The sequence below is a fragment of the Leptodactylus fuscus genome, chromosome 10 (assembly GCF_031893055.1).
Source record: "Leptodactylus fuscus isolate aLepFus1 chromosome 10, aLepFus1.hap2, whole genome shotgun sequence".
In the NCBI taxonomy this organism is placed as follows: Eukaryota; Metazoa; Chordata; class Amphibia; order Anura; family Leptodactylidae; genus Leptodactylus; species Leptodactylus fuscus.
In genome coordinates, this window is record NC_134274.1 from 12262111 (window position 1) to 12282198 (window position 20088).

Consider the following 20088-nt stretch of genomic DNA (forward strand, 5'->3'; position numbering starts at 1 on the left):
GAGTCTAAGGTCGGACCTGAATGGAGACTGGTGTGGAGCGACCTTAGACTCCGCCTCCTCCAGCAGAGCCAGCGCTGATTGGCCGAATTCCGTACTCTGGCCAATCAGCACTGGCTAATGCATTGTATTGGCTTGATGAAGCAGTGCTGAATGTGTGTGCTTAGCACACACATTCAGCTCTACTTCATCGGGCTAATAGAATGCATTGGCCAGCGCTGATTGGCCGAATTCCGTACTCTGGCCAATCAGCACTGGCTAATGCATTGTATTGGCTTGATGAAGCAGTGCTGAATGTGTGTGCTTAGCACACACATTCAGCTCTACTTCATCGGGCTAATAGAATGCATTGGCCAATCAGCGCTGGCCAATGCATTCTATTAGCGTGAACTGAGTTTGCACAGGGGTTCTAGTGCACCCTCGGCTCTGCTACATCAGATTGCTACATCTGATGTAGCAGTGCCGAGTGTGCATCAGATGTGTAGTTGAGCAAAACTGACTCAGCACTGCTAAGTCTGCATTCGCATAGGAATGCATTGGCCAGCCTTCGGCCAATCAGCGCTGGCTCTGCCGGAGGAGGCGGAGTCTAAGGTCGGACCTGAATGGAGACTGGTGTGGAGCTATCTTAGACTCCGCCTCCTCCAGCAGAGCCAGCGCTGATTGGTCGAGTTCCGTACTCTGGCCAATCAGCACTGGCCAATGCATTTCTATGGGGAAAAGTTAGCTTGCGAAAATCGCAAACTGACAGGGATTTCCATGAAATAAAGTGACTTTTATGCCCCCAGACATGCTTCCCCTGCTGTCCCAGTGTCATTCCAGGGTGTTGGTATCATTTCCTGGGGTGTCATAGTGGACTTGGTGACCCTCCAGACACGAATTTGGGTTTCCCCCTTAACGAGTTTATGTTCCCCATAGACTATAATGGGGTTCGAAACCCATTCGAACACTCGAACAGTGAGCGGCTGTTCGAATCGAATTTCGAACCTCGAACATTTTAGTGTTCGCTCATCTCTAATGATTATCTTTTGGCACGGTTTGGGTAAATATTGCCGCTCCAGTGTGATTAATGATTGCATCATCTATATTTTACATGTGATGCAAACAGATAATAAAATTTACATTTACCGAAATTCAATTACATTTAATATCCAGAAACCTGCGTTACTGCTTCTGATGAGACTTTAGAAGCTCTGTAAACACTGTACTTAAGATCACTGATACCTTCTCAAGAAAATGTGTAATGCGCATCCCCTTACTCAACCCAAAATGATGTCCCAAACAGCTGTTAGTGCTTACAAAGGGTTAAAGACATGGCTGCCTTCTCCAGAAACCCCACCAGTCTGCTCAGCCCCATTCAAATGAATGACCTGAACAAGAGCGGCTCTGTCTTTGCAGAATGCAGCCATATTTTTTTTATAACCCTTTAAGGTCGCACAGCAGATGTATCTGGTTGGGATAAGTTTTTGGGTTGGCTATGATCACTTGGAATATATATCTAGCTGGCTCGCTAAAATGACAGCCTCTTATTGCCATATGGTTGAGTGTCAGAGTATGGACATCCATGCAACTGAATGTGGATGGAACCTGCTCACCCCTAAGTGGCCAATGGCCACAAGTTTTTATTAAAATCATGTGACCATTGGATACCATAGATGGCAAGGTTTTGGGTAGATGCAGCTGCTGTAATGCTTCTCTATACTGTAACTGGTGAGAACTAATCATGTTTCTTACTTCTTACCTTCAGGTTCTCCTCTTTAGGACCATCTTCATGTTCTATGTTGGCAGAGATCTCCTTGCAGTCCGGTAAGCCTAGTTTAATAAAACAATAAAGAAAATTGTCACTATTGATTTATGTTACATTAAACTAAGATACTACAGAATTGTCCTACAAATGTGATAAAAGGAATAATTTTAGAGGGGTGGTAAAGTTTAGTAAACCCATCTTCATATACTCTAGAGACGGTTCTCCAGACAGGATTGTCATCTTTCAAGCAGAGTGAAAGAACACACAGATCTTCTATACTTTACAGCTTTATCATCCTTGGCCAGATATCTACATCTCACTGAGGATGGTCTTTGACCGAAACATCTGGAATCTACAGATAACTTGATTTGCTATGTACAGATTTCCAGGTATACTATGTTGCTAGATTTGGTTCACTCATTCAATACCTTGTTTGTAACAATTTTTATTTTTTATTGCAGTGTCTATAATACTCTACAAGATGTTACATAGCTATGACAAGCCTTTATGATGACCCCCTATAAATTGGTACAGTGTACAGAACCACTCTGCACTGCGTCAAGCAGAGTGAAGACCAACTACAAATGGCACCTCTCATCCTGAAGGACCTGTCCTGTCCTGTATTATACAGAAAAGCCATTTAACCAATTGCAAAAGAGGTTCCAGCCTTGCAATAAGGTGGTGACTCTGCTGGTTTCGTCTCAGTCTACACAGCAAAACTTTTAAGTAGGCTTACACTTTGTGAACTGCTAAAATTCAAGGGACCCCTTTAACCAAGTATATATTTGAGTATTTAGTTTTAAGGAAATCTGTCACCAGAACCCTGTATGTCAGCACAGCCCTGCAGATAGCTAGGATAGGATCACCTGAAATGAAGTGAGTCGGTGCCTCCATTGCTGTTTTTGTCAATATGCAAATGAGCTGTTTGGAGCTATGAAGGTGTGGATGATTACTTATTTAGAACAGCAGCAACACCCTCTCTGCTCCAAACAGCAAATTTTCATTTTGACTGTGATATCTTGGGAACGGAGGCAGCAATTCACAAGCGAAAACACTGTTTGATTCAGGTGTCCCTAACCTATCCTGAGCACTGGTGACAGACCCCCTTTAAGTTTCCTTCATTGGAAGTAAGTCTGTAGAAGAGATACAAACAATACATCTGTCATTAAATCGTATAGCCTTCTGATGATAAAGTGACTCTGCTAGTTCTGTGCCAGTCTACACAGCAAAAGTTTTTAAGTAAGCTACAGAAAATATGTGAAATACTGAAATATTACTATATATTTTATATTAGTAGTGACATAAAGTACAGTACAGTATGTTTATGATATGCTCATAAGTAAAAGAAATTCTTTATAATAGAAAATGACTGTCTACTTACAAGGTGTGATAGAGCATGTCACAATTCATACGTGCTATAGCATCTCTATGGAAACCCTATTAAAGCTCCATACAAATGCAATGCATTGTGCATGAGCCCTTAAATATATACAGGCTACTGTGCATTTACTTATACGTAACATTGATTTCATCTTGCACTTTATATGGATTGTTCCAGAACAATATAACCGGTCAGAGATCGATCTTTGTTTCTTTCCTGCTTTTCAGGATTATGTGAATCATTTTTTGATGTCTGGTATCACATCAACATTATCGTCATAGAAGAAAAATATCAGTAGGTTTTGATCTTATCTGCGGTGTCTACAGAAGAGGATAAGTAGTAATTGCATTTTTATCAAGGAATCCTAATGCTCTATGAGAGGCAGTGGTGTAATACGCTGGGCAGGACGCTCATTACAAGGGTAGATATACAGAGCACAGATCGGTCACAAATGCTGTAGACTATGCTACAGTATATGACTCCTTCCTCTGCAGAAGTGCACCGACAGCCCTGATCAATACCCTTCAATGTCTAGCAACTCTTTGGAAATATATTACTACTGAGCACACAGTTAATGTGCAATGCAAAGGGGAAAAGCAACTGCATATCCCCAGTTACCCTTTGAATTCTACTGCAAATATCTCCCCAATTTCAGTCATTTTTTTTCTATGGAGGAATTCAACAAAATCCACTGCATTCAGCAAATTCAATATAGGAACATCAGTAGCAAACTAGCGTTGCACATTGCATCAAATTTTCAATACAGATTGATACTGTTGCTGGGACTCCTTTATAGTATAGCAGGGACTCTTACACAGTAGAAACCAGCTCCGCCCCTTACAGGACTTCTTGCAGCTGAGCAGGGACTCTTGCAGATGAGGTCTCACTCCCCATCTAATTAACTTTTATTCTGTTTTTTTTTTTTTTTTTCTACCTAGAACCCAGGCAGAAGCTCTGCTAGCAAAAAAGTTGCAAATGGAAGGATTTTCTAAAAACTTGATAAAAACGTCAATAGAATTTTGCGTAATGCACTGGTGTATACAGATATATCACTATATGCTGGTTTATAAAGATATATCTCTACATTATTAAATGACAATTTTTTAAAGTGTACATATATCATTTTTTTTTTCAAAGTATTCTTTTGGTATCGAGATTCATTATATATAGTGTTAGTATCGAACGCAAAATTCTGCTGTCATGAGAACTCTACAGCATACACTTCCTATATACACTTTCTAGATAATTGATATTGATTCCCTGTCCTCAGGCTAGCACGTCAATATCAGATCAGTAGGAAATCCAACTCCTGGCACCCCTAGCACCCCCACTGATCAGCATAAAACAAAGGTGACTCAAATGGGATTGACCTCCAAACAATGAGGAGGACATAGTATTTGTATGAAAGCCACTGTTCCTTCATTGCAGTATTTCAGGATAAGCTGTTATGTGTGTACATAAGGAGTAACATTATTTAACAGAAGTTATTATATGACTTACAATCTACAGTTTTTAGCCGTTTCCCTTTTTGCATGCTGTAGTTGGAATTCGTAGTTTTCCCTGAACTGGTGAGTAAAGGGAGAACTACAGGGGAATCTGTTCTATAATTTCCTCACACTCACTTACAACCAGCCCTAGTAACATGCAGCTCATATATAAAGAAGTACTAAAGAGTATAAAGAGTGACCTGATGTGAATGCACTTGGGTTCTGACAGAAAGCTTCAGGATCAGGCTTAGTTTAAATGCATCTGGGTCTGTGGAAAATTAGATATCTGTATGCCGCCCATGCTTCCACCATCCCATTGATTTCCTTCAATGAGTCAGGGTGGCAAAATGGACAGGTATAGGACCTTTCCTGAGCTTTGCCTCGGATATGCATGGTGTATGGGGCCAAAGAAAATAATGGTTCAGTGTGCTAACCATTAAAGGGATTCTACCATTAAAAATCTTTTTTTCTGTGGCTAACAAGTCGGAATAGCCTTTAGAAAGTCTCTTACCTTTAGATGGGATCTCCACCGCGCCGTTCCTTAGTAATACCGGTTTTTACCGGTATGTAAATTAGTTCTCTGGCAGCGATGGGGGCGGGCCCCAGCGCTGAAAATACAATGAGGGTGTCCCCACCGCTGCCCGAGAACAGGATCCTGCGCCCCCTCTATCTTCTGATGGATCCTCCCCTTCTTTCTTTGTCTTTCTTCGGCGGCTTCACCTCTGTCGGCTCTGATACTAGTAGAGCCGAATGCGCATGCGCGGCCATAGTTCAGAGGCCGCAATTGCGCGCATGCGCAGTCGGCTCTACTAGTGTCTCAGTGGCAGAGCCAACTGCGCAGGCGTCAGAAGAAAGACGAAGAAAGAAGGGGAGGATCCAGCAGAAGATAGAGGCAGCGCAGGATCCTGTTCCGCCCCCATCGCTGCCAGAGAACTAATTTACATACCGGTAAAAACCGGTATTACTAAGGAACAGCGCGGCGGAGATCCCATCTAAAGGTAAGAGACGAATAGCCTTTCTAAAGGCTATTCTGACGTGTTAGCCACAGAAAAAAGATTTTTAATGGTAGAATCCCTTTAAAAACACACCTAGCACATATGGAGCCTAAGCTTATCTTTCTCCACTTATCTCCTGACCTTCCTGTATGCTCTTCTCCTCCCTTCTCCATAGACTTCTATATGGTCATGTGACCTGTAGCCTGTCTTGAGACAGACTATTCAGAGATAGTAACTTTAGTATAGAGAAGGGGAGCAGGAACACCGCCCGATAAGAGCAAAAAGAAGCAAAAAGTTTCTTTCGCCTGTATTATTAATTTTTTTTTTTTTTTGCAAAGATAGACTTTTCCTTCCAACCTTTCCTTTATAGATAGTTTTTTTTTCTTTTATACTTATTGAAACTTTCTAAAAGATGCCAAATCATAAAACCCAAGAAAAGGAAATTGCGCTCATAGTGCACATGTTTAAAGTAAAAATAAGACAATAAACTTTTTAATGATATAGTCGCATTAAATGTAATACTCACACTGTAAAATATACCGAATCGAATTATAAAAAAAATCAAAACAAAAAGTGCTTTTCATTTGATAGCCGTAATGCTTTTCTGCAGAATTTTATTACTCTTGTATATTACACTTCTATATTTTGTGATAAAACACCCTGGCATTGGATTTGATGCTGTTACTTAAGTTTAAATAATACGAGCACGTCCCAGCTGTTCATGATCCTATAAAATCCATCCATTGAAGCAATATTATTTTCTCCAGTTGAATACTTTGTAACATTTCCAAGAAGGAGTGGGAAAAAAAAATGGGTTGCTAAGCAACACACCAAATTCATGATTGTAGTTTATCCCCTATGCAAACCTTAAACCTCCGAGACGCGCTAATGCCGACTTCAAAACAGAATTAAACTCTCTCTATAAGAAGACTTGTTCCGAATCCCCTTTAATACATGTTAATATTTTTGTTCTGGGCTTTGAAAAGGAGGAATATTAGAATTGTCTGGATAGTCTTTATCCAACATCTCCTAGAAAACAAAAAAATTACAAGTCAGAGGGGAATTTTCATCTATTGATGTAGAGCTTTTTGTTTGCTTTTATGACCTGGGGTGAATTTGGCTGTAGATTTAGGATTCGGGAATATTCGTTCAGTTAAAAGGCCACTGTTAAATGGGTTGTCCGGGGAGTTTAATTTAAAGGGGTTGTCCAAGATAGACTTGGAAAGAAAAATAACAAAAAAAACACATACTCTCCTGTCCCCAGTGGTCAGGTGTGTTCCAGCAGGAATGGATTGGACTGGGAGACACCTGAGAACTGGGGACAGGTTAGTATATTTTATTTATTTTTGTTTTTTATTTAAAAAAAAAAAAAAATTGGTTCTAACCAAGGGTCACATGATCAGAACGAGTACCCGGGTTGCTTTGCCTCCTTCCTCCTCTCCAGTTTTCACAGGTAGCAAATTATAGTAAAGCCAGCCCCTATAGAACAGGTAACTAGTGATAATATAAGGCAGAGCAACCTGGGGTCCGGGTGCTGGTTCTGATCACGTGACCCTTGGTCAAAACTAGCCGAGCAGGTCCAGGTTGAATAAATACCCAAAGTAAGCAAGTTAAATTCCCTGGACAACCCCTTTAATACATATATTTTTGCGCTCCAAACATACATTGCAAGTCCATACAGGGAGCCTACCATCTGAACACCTGTAAGGATACGTGTATATTGGTTGTATACTTGAAAAAGGGGTAATCCCCGAAACGCTGTCCCGTAGCGTCGTGTGTAAAGAACCTCAAATAAAGTGCATATTAATTCAACATTCTGAGGAGTAGCGCAGTATCCTTTGTATCCACTGTATCGTCCTTTCCTGATTTGCTTCTCCCCGAGGGGGTGTTGGATGGTCCCACTGCTGCTGTAGTCTCCAGTGTTACAGTTCTTCAGGCTGCCAACCACTTTTCACCACAATAAGAAAGCGGCAGCATATCTGTGCTCGGTGCTTTTTGTATTTTTTTGTGTTATCACATTGTTCTTGTGAGCACTGCAGCCACTTCACCCAATACCAAGCACAGCGTTATACACGGGTGTAACTATAGAGGTCATAGTGATCACAGCAGTTGCGACCGAACCAAGGGGACCCACAAGTCACCCTCAACACACAAGGGTTAGTTAAACATCTTTCATCGCCTTGAAGACTGACAATCTGTACATCATAAATTTATTACCACTGCCCTCTGGTGCACTGGAGAGAGAAAATTTTTATACACAGCCTTCCACTGTCAGAAAGGAGAAAATTAACCCTTTAATGCCAAAAGTATAATTTGGTCAGTAGCCTATACTCAAGAAGAGATTCTGTAGGAAATACTGTGGCACAAAAAGGGGCACGATTACTATGGAGGGGAATGATGGGAAGATTTTGTGCACAGACATGTTGTGAACAAGTCTTCATGGTGGTCTGGGCTCCGATAGAAAAGGAAAACGTAAATTGTGCTAACATTTATGGTTGGTACATGGATGATGGCCATACGAGCCTTAAGTTATGACCCTGGCATCATACATTGTTTAGTGATTGTGTGTGGTATTGCAATTTAGTTCCATCTACTTTCATGGAACTGAGCTGCACACAGGCCATATAAATGTACGGCAAATGAATATGACTTCACTGGTCTTTAAAGTAGAAGGGGCTAAGTATTGAAGTGGACTGACATTTGTGAAGAGAGCTACATTATATGTAATAGTGTTATTATTAATTACTATTATAGTAGTAGTATTTATGTATTTTATTATTGTATTATTATTAATAATAATAATAATAATAATTATTATTATTATTATTATTATTATTATTATTATTATTATTATATCAATTATTATGGTATTGTATTGTTATTGTATTATTAAGATGATTCTATATTATTATCCCCATGTACTTTTTGAGCAGATTGCTATAAACTCTTGATGGTAATGTTGCTAATGTTGGCATATACTCTTACTGACCTGACTATAACACTCACTTAAGGGAGTTCCATATCATCACAGGATACACCCACGGAAATATTTTTGCCCCTTTAGGTCAAACTATTTTTTTTTTTATTTTCCTTGGTCTCTTGTTACAATTCTTAGGGATTAGTTTTTGTGAGAAATAATAATGCAGGAAGCCATTTATAGAACTTGTATCCCAAATTACACGTATAATTACAATTGCAGATTGTACCATACAGAAAAGATCTGGGAATTTATCAGAACTGGAAAATGACCCTGATATCCAGGAACAATCTGGGAGTTTCGAGATGCAGCCAGTCCTATAATATGTTTGGTTGTTTCCTTTGCTTCCTCTCTGAGCCAGCAAGTCGACCGTGGCGTCTATCATTCCTGTGTTTTTTTACCGGGAGTGTAAATGTCTAAAACTTGTTTCTTATATTGCAGTTAACACGACAGTTCTGTAAGAGGGACCTTCTCCACCAACTCATGTTATGAGGCTTGCCACCCTTTACTCCTACCCAAGCAAGGTAGCCAGATCCCTATTTCTTGAGTATACCAATGTGAAAGCCAATATATACCCTCTATTGACACAGGCACGTTGACACTAGTGTTGAGTTAGACGATGTTCAGCACAATACAGGTTAATGTTAGTTACTCGGCAGTAAGAAACAGCTAAGATCAACACGATCAATCAGAAGTCCAACACAATAGGAACAGAACACTCTAGATGCGAGAACAGTCCATGACACACTTGGCAGCTGCCCAGTTCTTATATATGGGTTTTCGCTTAACACTCACAGTAAAAGGTTCTCAGACACAAATGGATTTGCCATGCTAGCTTTCGGAAACAACAAGCTCCAGAATTGCACCTCACCGATAGAATGCCATGGTGGTAGTAACGCAAGTCTGCATGGAAGACCTAAAAGCACAGGAAAACCTCTCTTGTATGTTGAGTCTTCCTGTCTGATGTAACCACAACGCATAAAGTCATAGTCACTGCCCAATGCACAGCCAGTGGGTGAACCCAGGTTTTAGCCATTTGAAAAGTCTTTGTGCTTCCTTCTCTCCAGATAATCCCAGACTGAGGTAAATGCGATAACACAGCAGATATACAATTCAGGGATGAGTGGACTGTTCCCTTGCCTACCCTAGAATCCCTCACAAGATCCGGTGTTCAGGCATCTTCCAGTCTCTTCCAGCCTCCTGGGTAACGCCAGCAGCTCTAGGTTATCACTGAGGCCTCTGGTTAGGCCTCAGCAGCCATGTGGGGAGCGTTGCCGTCATGACGTTTGCATCACAGCGTCATGACTAGAGGTGGGCAAACCTTATGAGATTAGTTTCAACAGATATTCATTTTGGGTTGAACTTGTTTGATACGAACTGGAAGTGCAATTATTATATTACATTATACTCTAGGTTCTCCTCAGACCCTATCCTCGCAGTGACCCCAGGTTGTATGACATCAGCCAGTGGCTAGAAGAGGCCTGAAGAAGATTCCTTGGGACCACCAAATGTTGTGAGAATGCCCATGAGAGATGAGGTAAGTTGGGTATAAGTGTTGATTTTTACTCATCTCCCCTGAATCTCCACTTATACCTTGGGGACGGAAGAGACCTCAGAGTACAATATTGTTTCATAGGTGACAAACCCCAATAGTTTAGGTTTGGGTCAAACCAAAAACTTTTGTAAAACTCAAGTCGAATCTGGTTCCCAGGAAAGAGCACTAGGGCAGGTGAGCATGAACGATTATTTTTTTTGCACCTTCACAGGGCTACTGATTTTTCTACTCTGGGGTCTCCAGAGACTAATAACAGTACTTCTATACTTCCAGTTTGGAGCCACCTGAAACAAAACTTGCAAGCAAACCTTGTGAATATTCTCAAAATGAACCTCATGAGCTTCACCAATCTCTAATCACATTGTACAGAGAAATAAATCATAATATACAGTACAATACAGATCATACAATACAGAATAAGATGCAAGGCACACATAAATATACACAAAAATTACAAGGGGCAACACGGTGGCTCAGTGGTTAGCACTGCAGTCTTGCAGTGCTGGAGTCCTGGGTTTGAATCCCACCAGGAACAACATCTGCAAGGAGTTTGTATGTTCTCCCTGTGTTTGTGTGGATTTCCTCCCATTCTACAAAGACATACTGATAGGAAAAATAATGTACATTGTGATCCCTATATGGGGCTCACAATCTACATAAAAAAATAATAATAATTACACATGCCAATCTTGGGGAAGGACCTAAGAAAGTTTCCCAGATAAGTTTGGTAGGTGGTGGCCTCGCCTTACAGTTTCATGGCACCTAACAGGCTCTAGAGACGGAGACATATTTTAGCGCAAATTCCTACTGTGAGGTTTTCATTTTTTAGTATTAATGGTTCCTGAATATTTTTCTTTACATTCAGTTGAAAGATTTTTTTATTTTTTTTTTTGGGGGGGGGGAGGGAAGGAACTCCTTAATAGGAATATATTTTCCATCGCAGCTGTTCCTATGAACAGAGTATTTTTCTGCGGACATGATGCATGTGTTCTGCGTGACGCAGCTTTATCTGATCACTGAACAATGCTCATCCATTCATAAAATCTATAGTGATTTTGGATAGAGGTCACGGAGTAATGCTTCGCATTATCAGTAAGTGGTGGAGCGGGGAGCGCGGTGCATCCTGCTGTTCCGTCAGCTGCAGCCGTTGGGTTGGATGATTACTGTATTCCTGGAATGGATGCAGGTGTGCCAAAAAGCAAGGAACGTCTTATTAGCACGCAGATTGGAACCATTTACTCGGCCTGTAACGTGATCATTTCAAATACCTCCAAGGCCTACGCCGGGCAATGTGGACGCCATTAGGTTTTGCTTTTAAATGAAGCTAAATATTTAGCAAACTGTTATAGCTAAAAATATCCCTCTGATAGCCGCGCGCTGCGATGGGGGCGCAAAACCCAACACATCTGTCCTTAGAACTGTGCTGCCAGGTCCGAATGGAAAATCATGAGATGGGAATAATTGAAAAACTTAAAAGTTTCCTGTAAAGATTACTATCGAAATTGCATTTACAGGGAAAGTATATTGACATGTTTTCTCTGCTCTACATCCAAGTTCTTGTATCATAAGGCTGAGGTATTTTGTCCTAGTGCCTAGATTATATCCACCCTTGCCACACACCACCATGATATCACTAGGTTTTAGGCTCCATATAAGTTCTAGAATTCACTATAGAAATGTGGATGATCCAAGTGTTGCCTAAAACAGATTTTCAAAATACAGCCATGTGAGGCTAGAGATGGGTGAACCTCGTGAGATTCGTCTCTGTGATTGTGTCTCAGTGGTCACGTCAATGTCATGGCATCACCCAGGAGACCATAAGACGACTGAAGAAGACCCCAAGGGAGTTTGAGATACCGCAAGGAAGACCAAGAGAGGTGAGGGAAGGTGAGCACAAGTGTTTATTACGTTTCCGTGCCTTCCCTGGGTCTTAACTTATTATATCCTGGGGCCTGAAAAGAATTTGACATGTTAGAGAAATGTTCCCCCTTTTTGACCAAGATAACTTAATCAAAACTTAAAACCCCTTAAAAGGAGGATGGGAGACCCCTATTACATGTAAGGAAACAAGGGGTGCTAGGGCAGGTGGGATTGCTCAGACTGTGAATAATCAGTGCAATAGGGCTTATTAATGCATATCTGTACATGTCCCCACAAGATACACAAACATACGTAGCAATGGACCATACAAGTAAATTAGTTCCATATGACATAGTACAGGGGGGTAACGCACTTACATCTGTAAGTCATTGTCGGCTTTATCTGCAATTATGTATACTCAGAAAAGGTTGTGGATATTTTAAAGGATTTTTCTGGGACTTTAATATTTAGAATAGGTCATCAATATTTCAGTGATCTAGCGGTGGAGCTTAGATCTGAACACTGTGCAGTGGACATAACTGGTATTGCAGATATTTCCCATTCAAGGGTATATACATAGCTGACTGAGGGGGTCATAGACACAGAAACGTACAAAGTGTAGTGGCCATGATTAGTACTGCAGCTCTCACTCATTCAACTGTTACAGTATATAGCTGATTGAAGGAGACTGCGGCCCTATAGTCACAGCTCCATACATTGTGAAGTGGTTGTAAATGGTACTACAGTTCATACGCCTTGAAGTGTTACAGTATATAACTGAATTAAAGGGTTGTTGACTTTCGGACAAAGCACAGCTCATTACATCGCGTAATGGTCATGAGTGGTACTGCAGCACTCACCATTCAAGTGTTATGTAGTAAGCAGGGGAGGGACTACATGTACAATACACACTGATATTTTTTACACATCCCCCTCCCATAGTTTTATTGTATACTGTACATGAATTTCAAAGATAAACCCCCTTATTGAGTAAAGAAATAAGACACCATGGGAAAAAGAAAGACTCTAAATAAGACTTATTTCTTCTATGTCTAACCTCAGCCTTGAGAAGTTGATTTTACACCTTGTCCATTACTGAATCACCAATAAATGTAGCATTTTGCTGAATTTGAGCCGCTATTCACAAAATCCCTGGTTTCACATGAGTGTTACCTATGAGAGAGTGTATTGTTTGTTTCTTGGGATTTGTTTTTTGTCTGAAATTCTTTGTGCTAGAAAGCAAAACATTACAGTAGATAAGGCGGCTGAAAAAGGCATCGCTTTTATATATAACATGCCCGAGTGAACCTCTAGCCTGGGAGAACTGCAGGGGGGAAAGTCAATGGGAGTATATACCATATGTGTACACCTAATGTACAGCTTTACTATGGTGTCATCTACAGACCCTATATAATGGACCTAACGTGTAGTTTCAAGTAATGGAGGTGAAAAGCATGTATTATGTCCCATACATACGTGTAATCCTATGTAATCATTGTGTGCTGAGACATAGGTAAGCACAGAAGTAATATAACATATAGTATAAAATAATAGGATATAGCAAAGAATAATATAATAAGGAAGAAAAAACTCCAGGATAATATAGTATAACATTGTACAATACAGTACAGAATAGTATTTTATGAATAGATGCACATAGTATAGAATAGTATTGTATAAGATAGAATATAGTATAAAATACTGTAGTATAATATAGTAGGGTATAGAATAGTATAATAGAATATAGTATAGAATAAAATATTACAGTACAAAATATTGCTGAATAGCATAAAATAGTAGGATACAGTATGAAATAATAGTAATAATAGTATATAATAATATAGTACAACATACTACAGAATAGTATAGTGTAAAGTAGTAAGATATAGTATAGAATAGTGCCACGTTTTCCAGAATCATCTTGTATAAAAGTAGAGGATAGTATAGTGGATTGTGTGTCATGTCCCGCAGTTCCGATTGGCGGGAGGTATGTCCTGGATGCAACTTTTTTGCGTCAGTAGGACGCAGATGTGTTGACTTTAATAATGAATGAAGCAGGAGCTATCCGCGGACAGTTTCTGCTTCACTGCTGCACTCTGCCCCGGGAGCTGTAGGTGCGATGTAATGACGTCACTCACATCTCACCTACAGCTCCCTGAACACGCTGGGAAGAGACTGCAGACAGAGCAGCAAGGGAGCGAGGAGAGGTGAGTATCAGTCATTTTATGTTAAACTTTGGGTGCAAATTCAGGTTGATAATGAAACTAAGGGCAAGTGAAGGGGGTACATTAAACTGGAGGCGGATGAAGGTATGAAACTGGGAACAGATGTAGGAGGTATGAAACTGAGAGTAGACATAGGGGAAAAATAAACTGGGGGCAGATGGAGGGTGTATTAAGCTGGTGGAAGATGAAGGGGGTATTAAATTGGTGGCAAATGGATAGAGTGGAGACATTAAATAGGGGGAGATTAAGAGGGACATTAAACTGGGGACAGCAGGAGGGGGACATTAAAAAATGGGGGTCACTGGACAGAGACACTAAGCAGGGGGCAATTGGAAAATAAACTGGGGACAACATGTCCCCCTCCAGCTGCCCCAGTTTAATGCCCCCCCCCCCCCAATTTACCCCTAAGATAAACTGGAGCTTGAGGCGAGGGACTCCATACTTTGGGGAAATTGGAGGGCAACATTATAATGTGGGTTATATAATGTTAGGGTGACTGTAGCATTATACTGTGTGTGGGGGGTACAAAGAAAAATGGATGAGAAAGTGCGGAGTCAATATAGAAGTGGGTGGAGCCAAATTTGTTACAGCGCGCTGCACATTTTCTCCCATTTTTGAGTGTAGGACAGGTGAATACAATTCATTACTATCTGTTATCTACCGTGTCAGGAGAGGCCGACTGTAGGACAGGTGAATACAATCCATTACTGTCAATCTGTTATCAGCCGTTTTGGTACAGTGTAGAGTGTCTGGGACAGGTGATGGAGCAGCTACAGATGGATCCTGGATCAATCCCCAGAGCAGTAGGTTAGGGACTGAAGATAAAAGTCCTCCCTGTTATAATATTAATGACCTGCTGGTATTTGTTGTCCGCTGAGGAGGTGATGCCTGATCTATTACTGGTAACGGAGGGTGAACAGTTTTTGGGTGACCCATATAGTGGAAGGAAAGTCTGAACTGTGACAAATATCTCCGGGTGAATACAATCTATTACTATCTGTTATCAGCCATTTCAGGTTAGGGAGAGCCCGACTGTAGGACAGGTGGCTACAATCTATTACTATTTATCAGCCATATCAGAAGCAGAATATCATCTATTTCCTTTTAAGAGTCGCGTAGATGAGGCCTTAGGCCTTCCTGGTGCACTCTAACACCCACCTGGTTTTGTATGTTATAACACAGATAACAGGGTACGTGTTCATGTGCTGAGGTGGAGCAGATACAGATGGATCCTGGTTCCATCCCCAGGGCAGCAGGTTGGGAACTAGAGAGTGAAAGTCATCACTATTATTAGTGTTAAATATTATATATTTACAATATTCTCTAGCAGACATGGGGTTAACACTCTACTGACATCATAGTCTTATATTCTGGGGACATGGGTGCGGTTAGAGTAGACCATTTTAGAAATCTCCTTACATAGCTACAAGATGGAAGGTAACACCCACTCTCATGAATATAAATGAGTAAGAAATACACATGTCTGGGTCTGTCTTTGGGAAGACCAGGGGAAGACCAGGAGGTCTGTCTTTGGGAACACCAGGGTGGGTGGTCCAGGCAGATGGACATCCATGGATGTCGTAACCAGCCCAAGTCCACCAACCAGATGACAAGCATGAACCAAGCTGTAACTACAAGATATCCAGATGATTTAACTTCTCTGAAGATGTAAGCTATTGACAATTGACTGATATTTGTGTTATTTGGACATTTTCCCTGTTCCTGTGTTTTCCTTCAAGATATTAATAAACCTCTACACTGATTTATAACAAGCTGACTTCTTCCTATCGTGGATAAGGCCTACAACACGTGACACAAGTCTATCTAACAATTTCAAGGCCAGGTACGGATATTTAACAGTGGACACAAGTCTCACCGGCAAATACAAGATATTTAACAATTAGATTAATTACCTGCTGGTATTTGTTGTCCGCTGATGGCTGATCTATTACTGGTAACGGAGGATGAAGAGTTTTGGGTGACCCATATAGTGGAAGGAAAGTCGGAACTGTGATCTATGTGAAAACCTGAAACACCTAATATCTCCGGGTGAATACAATCTATTCCTCCCTGTTATCAGCCACGTCAGGCTGAGGGAGGCAGACAGAATAACCTGAGCCCCAACCATGTAGGAAGGGGAATAATCTATTGTTTTCTTTTATCAGCCCTCTCAGACGGTCATTTTGCATGCTATAATACACATGAGATCCTACAGCTTTCATGTGCTGAGGTGGAGCCGAAGGTAAAGGTGGTGGTGATGACGGAGCAGCTACAGACGGATCCCAGTTCAAGTCCCAGAACAGCAGATGGTTGAAGAAGAAGATGAGTGTCACTGCAAGAAGGAGGATCCCAGAACAGACCCCTGTATTCTTGCTGAATATAGAGACACCAGATTTTGACACTTAAAGGGATTCTACCACTAAAACACATTTTTTTCTAGTTACCACGTCGGAATAGCCTTTAAAAAGGCTATTCGTCTCCTACCTGTGGAAGTGCTCTCCGCCGCGCCGTTCGTTCAAAATACCGGTTTGTACCGGTATGCTAATGAGTTCTCTCGCAGCGATGGGGGCGTCCCCATTGCAGGAGCAGCGATGGGGGCGTCCCCATTGCAGCTCGAAAACTGACCGCAGCGCCGCCTCTCTGGTCTTCGGTGTCCTCCCCTTACTTCTTCAGCGTCTGTCGGACGCCTGCGCAGTACGCTCTGTTCGGTGAAGATTGCCGAACGTACTGCGCATGCGCGAAATTGCGGTGCCCGCACTATGGCTGGGACCAAGACGCTGCTCCTGCGATGGGGACGCCCCCATCGCTGCGAGCGAACTCATTAGCATACCGGTACAAACCGGTATTTTGAACGAACGGCGCGGCGGAGAGCACTTCCACAGGTAAGAGACGAATAGCCTTTTTAAAGGCTATTCCGACGTGGTAACTAGAAAAAAATGTGTTTTAGTGGTAGAATCCCTTTAACTGAAATGCCAGAGACCAACTTTACAACTTTCTTCAATACCACCACAGACCTCCTATAGTGTGTATCTAATAATCCGGAAGGAAAGTCCAAACTGTGATAAATGTCAGAAATCTGAAATACATAATATCTCTGAGTGAATACAATCTATTGCTCTCTGTTATCAGCCATTACAAGGGGAGGCTGACTGTAGGAGGGGGAATATAATCTATTACTTCCTTATATAAATCAGTTCAGGCTGAGAAGAGGAGGAATCTTGTAGATGACGTGTAATGTCACTTACTACACATCTCCCGACCTGAGACCCTCCTGGTACACTGTAACGCTTACCTGCTAAGGCTGAACTCCTTTTGTATGTTATAATACAGATAACGGTAATCTTTCATGTGCTGAGGTGGAGCAGAAGGTAAAGGCTCTAGGGCAGGTGGTGGAGCAGCTACAGGTGGATGCCTGTTTGATCCCTGGGGCATCAGGTTAGGAACTAGAGAGTAAAAGTTATAACTATTATAATATTACTGAGCTGCTGGTATTTGTTGTCCGCTGAGTAGCTGATCTATTACTGGTAACGGAGGGGGAAGAGTTTTAGGTGACCCATAACTAATAATCCGGAAGGAAAGTTGGAACTGTGATCTATGTAGGAAACCTGAATATCTCCGGGTGAATACAATCTATTGCTCTCTGTTATCGGCCATGTCAGGCCGAGGGAGGCAGACAGAATAACCCCGAGCCCCAACTATGTAGGAAGGGGAATAATCTATTGTTTTCTTTTATCAGCCTTCTCAGACTAAGTCAGACGGTCACTTTGTATGTTATAATACACATGAGATCCTGCAACTTTCATGTGCCAAGGTGGAGCGGAAGGTAAAGGTGCTGGTGGTGTCAGTGATGGCGGAGCAGCTACAAGACAGATTCTTGGTTCAAGTCCCAGAGCAGCAGACGGATGGAGAAGATGAGCGTTGCCACAAAACGGAGGATCCCGGAAAAGACAGTTACAGACGGATCCTGGTTCAATCCCTGGGGCAGCAGGTTGGGAACTAGAGAGTGAAAGTCATCACTATTATAAGATTAATGACCTGCTTGTAATTGTTGTCCGCTGATGTCTGATCTATTACTGGTAACGAAGGGTGAAGAGTTTTGGGTGACCCATATAGTGTGGAACTAATAATCCGGAAGGAAGGTCTAAACTGTGACAAATACAGAATATCTCCTGGTGAATACAATCTATTACTATCTGTTATGTCAGGAGAGGAATTTCTATTAATTCCTTCTGTCAGACATTTTCGGACTGTAGTAATCTTGTAGATGAGACCTCAGGCCTTCCTGGTACACTGTAACGCTGACCTGCTCTGGTTAGTTGGGGGTGCAAAGAACCTTCTGTAATCCTATTGTATGTTATATTACTGATATCGGGATAGCGTTTCACATATGGAGGTGGAGTAGCAGGTAAAGGCTCTGCGGCAGGTGATGGGGCAGCTACAGACAGATCCTGGTTCTATCCCTGGGTCAGCAGGTTGGGGACTGAAGATTAAAGTTGTCTTTATTATAATATCAACGCTCTGAACCCCCTTCTGTATGTTATAATAAAGATAGCCAGCGCCATGCTGAGGTGGAGCAGAAGGTAAAGGTGCTGGTACCTGTGATGGAGCAGCTACAGACAGATGCTGGTTCTATTCCTGGGGCAGCAGGTCAGGGACTTGAAGATTAAAGTTGTCTCTCTTATATTATCAATCCTCCGAACTCTCTTCTGTATGTTATAATAAAGATAGCAGGGGAAGCTTTCATGTGCTGAGGTGGAGCAGAAGGTAAAGGTGCTGGTACCTGTGATGGAGCAGCTACAGACAGATTGGTTTGATCCCCGGGGCAGCAGGTTGGGAACTAAAGAGTAAAAGTCATCACTACTTATAATATTACTGACCTGCTGTTATTTGTTGTCCACTGAGGAGCTGATGGCTGATCTATTACTGTTAACGGAGGGTGAAAAGTTGTTGGGTGACCCATATAGTGGAAGGAAACTCTGAACTGTGATCTATGTAGGAAACCTGAATATCTCCGGGTGAATACAATCTATTGCTCTCTTTAACACTCCTACAGGCCAGGCTGACTGCAGGAGACGGAATATCATCTAATACTATCTGGTATCAGCTTTCTTTTATCAGCCTTCTCAGACTAAGTCAGACGGTCATTTTGCATGTTATAATACACATGAGATCCTACAGCTTTCCTGTGCCGAGGTGGAGCTGAAGCTAAAGGTGCCGGTGATGATGGTGTCAGTGATGACAGAGCAGCTACAATTGGATCCCGGTTCAAGTCCCAGTGCAGCAGATGGAGAAGAAGATGAGCATCACCACAAGAAGGAGGATCCCAGAAGAGACCCCTAAGGAGGTGGATCAGCCCAGTAGAACAGCAGGGGGTCTTGCCAAATAGAGAGACATCAGATTTAGACAATTAGCAAATTTTTCAGGGGCTTCACCCCCTGTTTTAAACTGCACTTTCCATCTTTCTTCAATACCTTCTCAGACCTGTCCAGCATCCTCTGCACACAGCTTGACCATGCAGAGACCTGTCCAAGGCCAACCTGGAGCCTTCATTTACCATTAAACCTGGAGCCAACACCCTTGGGATTGAACCTGCAACCTGAGGAACTCTTCAGATACAGCCAGAGCATATATCCATTGAGCCATCACCTCAACACAACATACACAGCTCGTTCATCATATATAATGTTAGAAACTGGTACAATGTCTGCCTTCTCAGACTGTCATTTTGCATATTATAATACACATAAGAATCTATAACTTTCATGTGCCAATGTGGAGCCAAAGTTAAAGGTGCCAGTGAGTAATGATGGGGATGACAGAACAGCTACAGACAGATCCCGGTTCAAGTCCCAGAGCAGCAGACGGAT

General features: G+C 41.8%; 1 protein-coding gene across 1 annotated transcript in view; it reads right to left on the reverse strand.

Moving 5' to 3' along the window:
• The window catches only part of C10H10orf90 (chromosome 10 C10orf90 homolog), a 71372-nt gene that overhangs the window by 32559 nt on the left and 18725 nt on the right, over nucleotides 1-20088 (reverse strand). Inside the window, exons 2-4 of the mRNA XM_075288071.1 lie at nucleotides 17514-17664; nucleotides 4623-4687; nucleotides 1736-1806 (exon numbers count right to left, since the gene is read on the reverse strand). Coding sequence (XP_075144172.1) covers nucleotides 1736-1806; nucleotides 4623-4687; nucleotides 17514-17664 — 287 coding nt within the window. The remainder of the gene's footprint in view (nucleotides 1-1735; nucleotides 1807-4622; nucleotides 4688-17513; nucleotides 17665-20088) is intronic.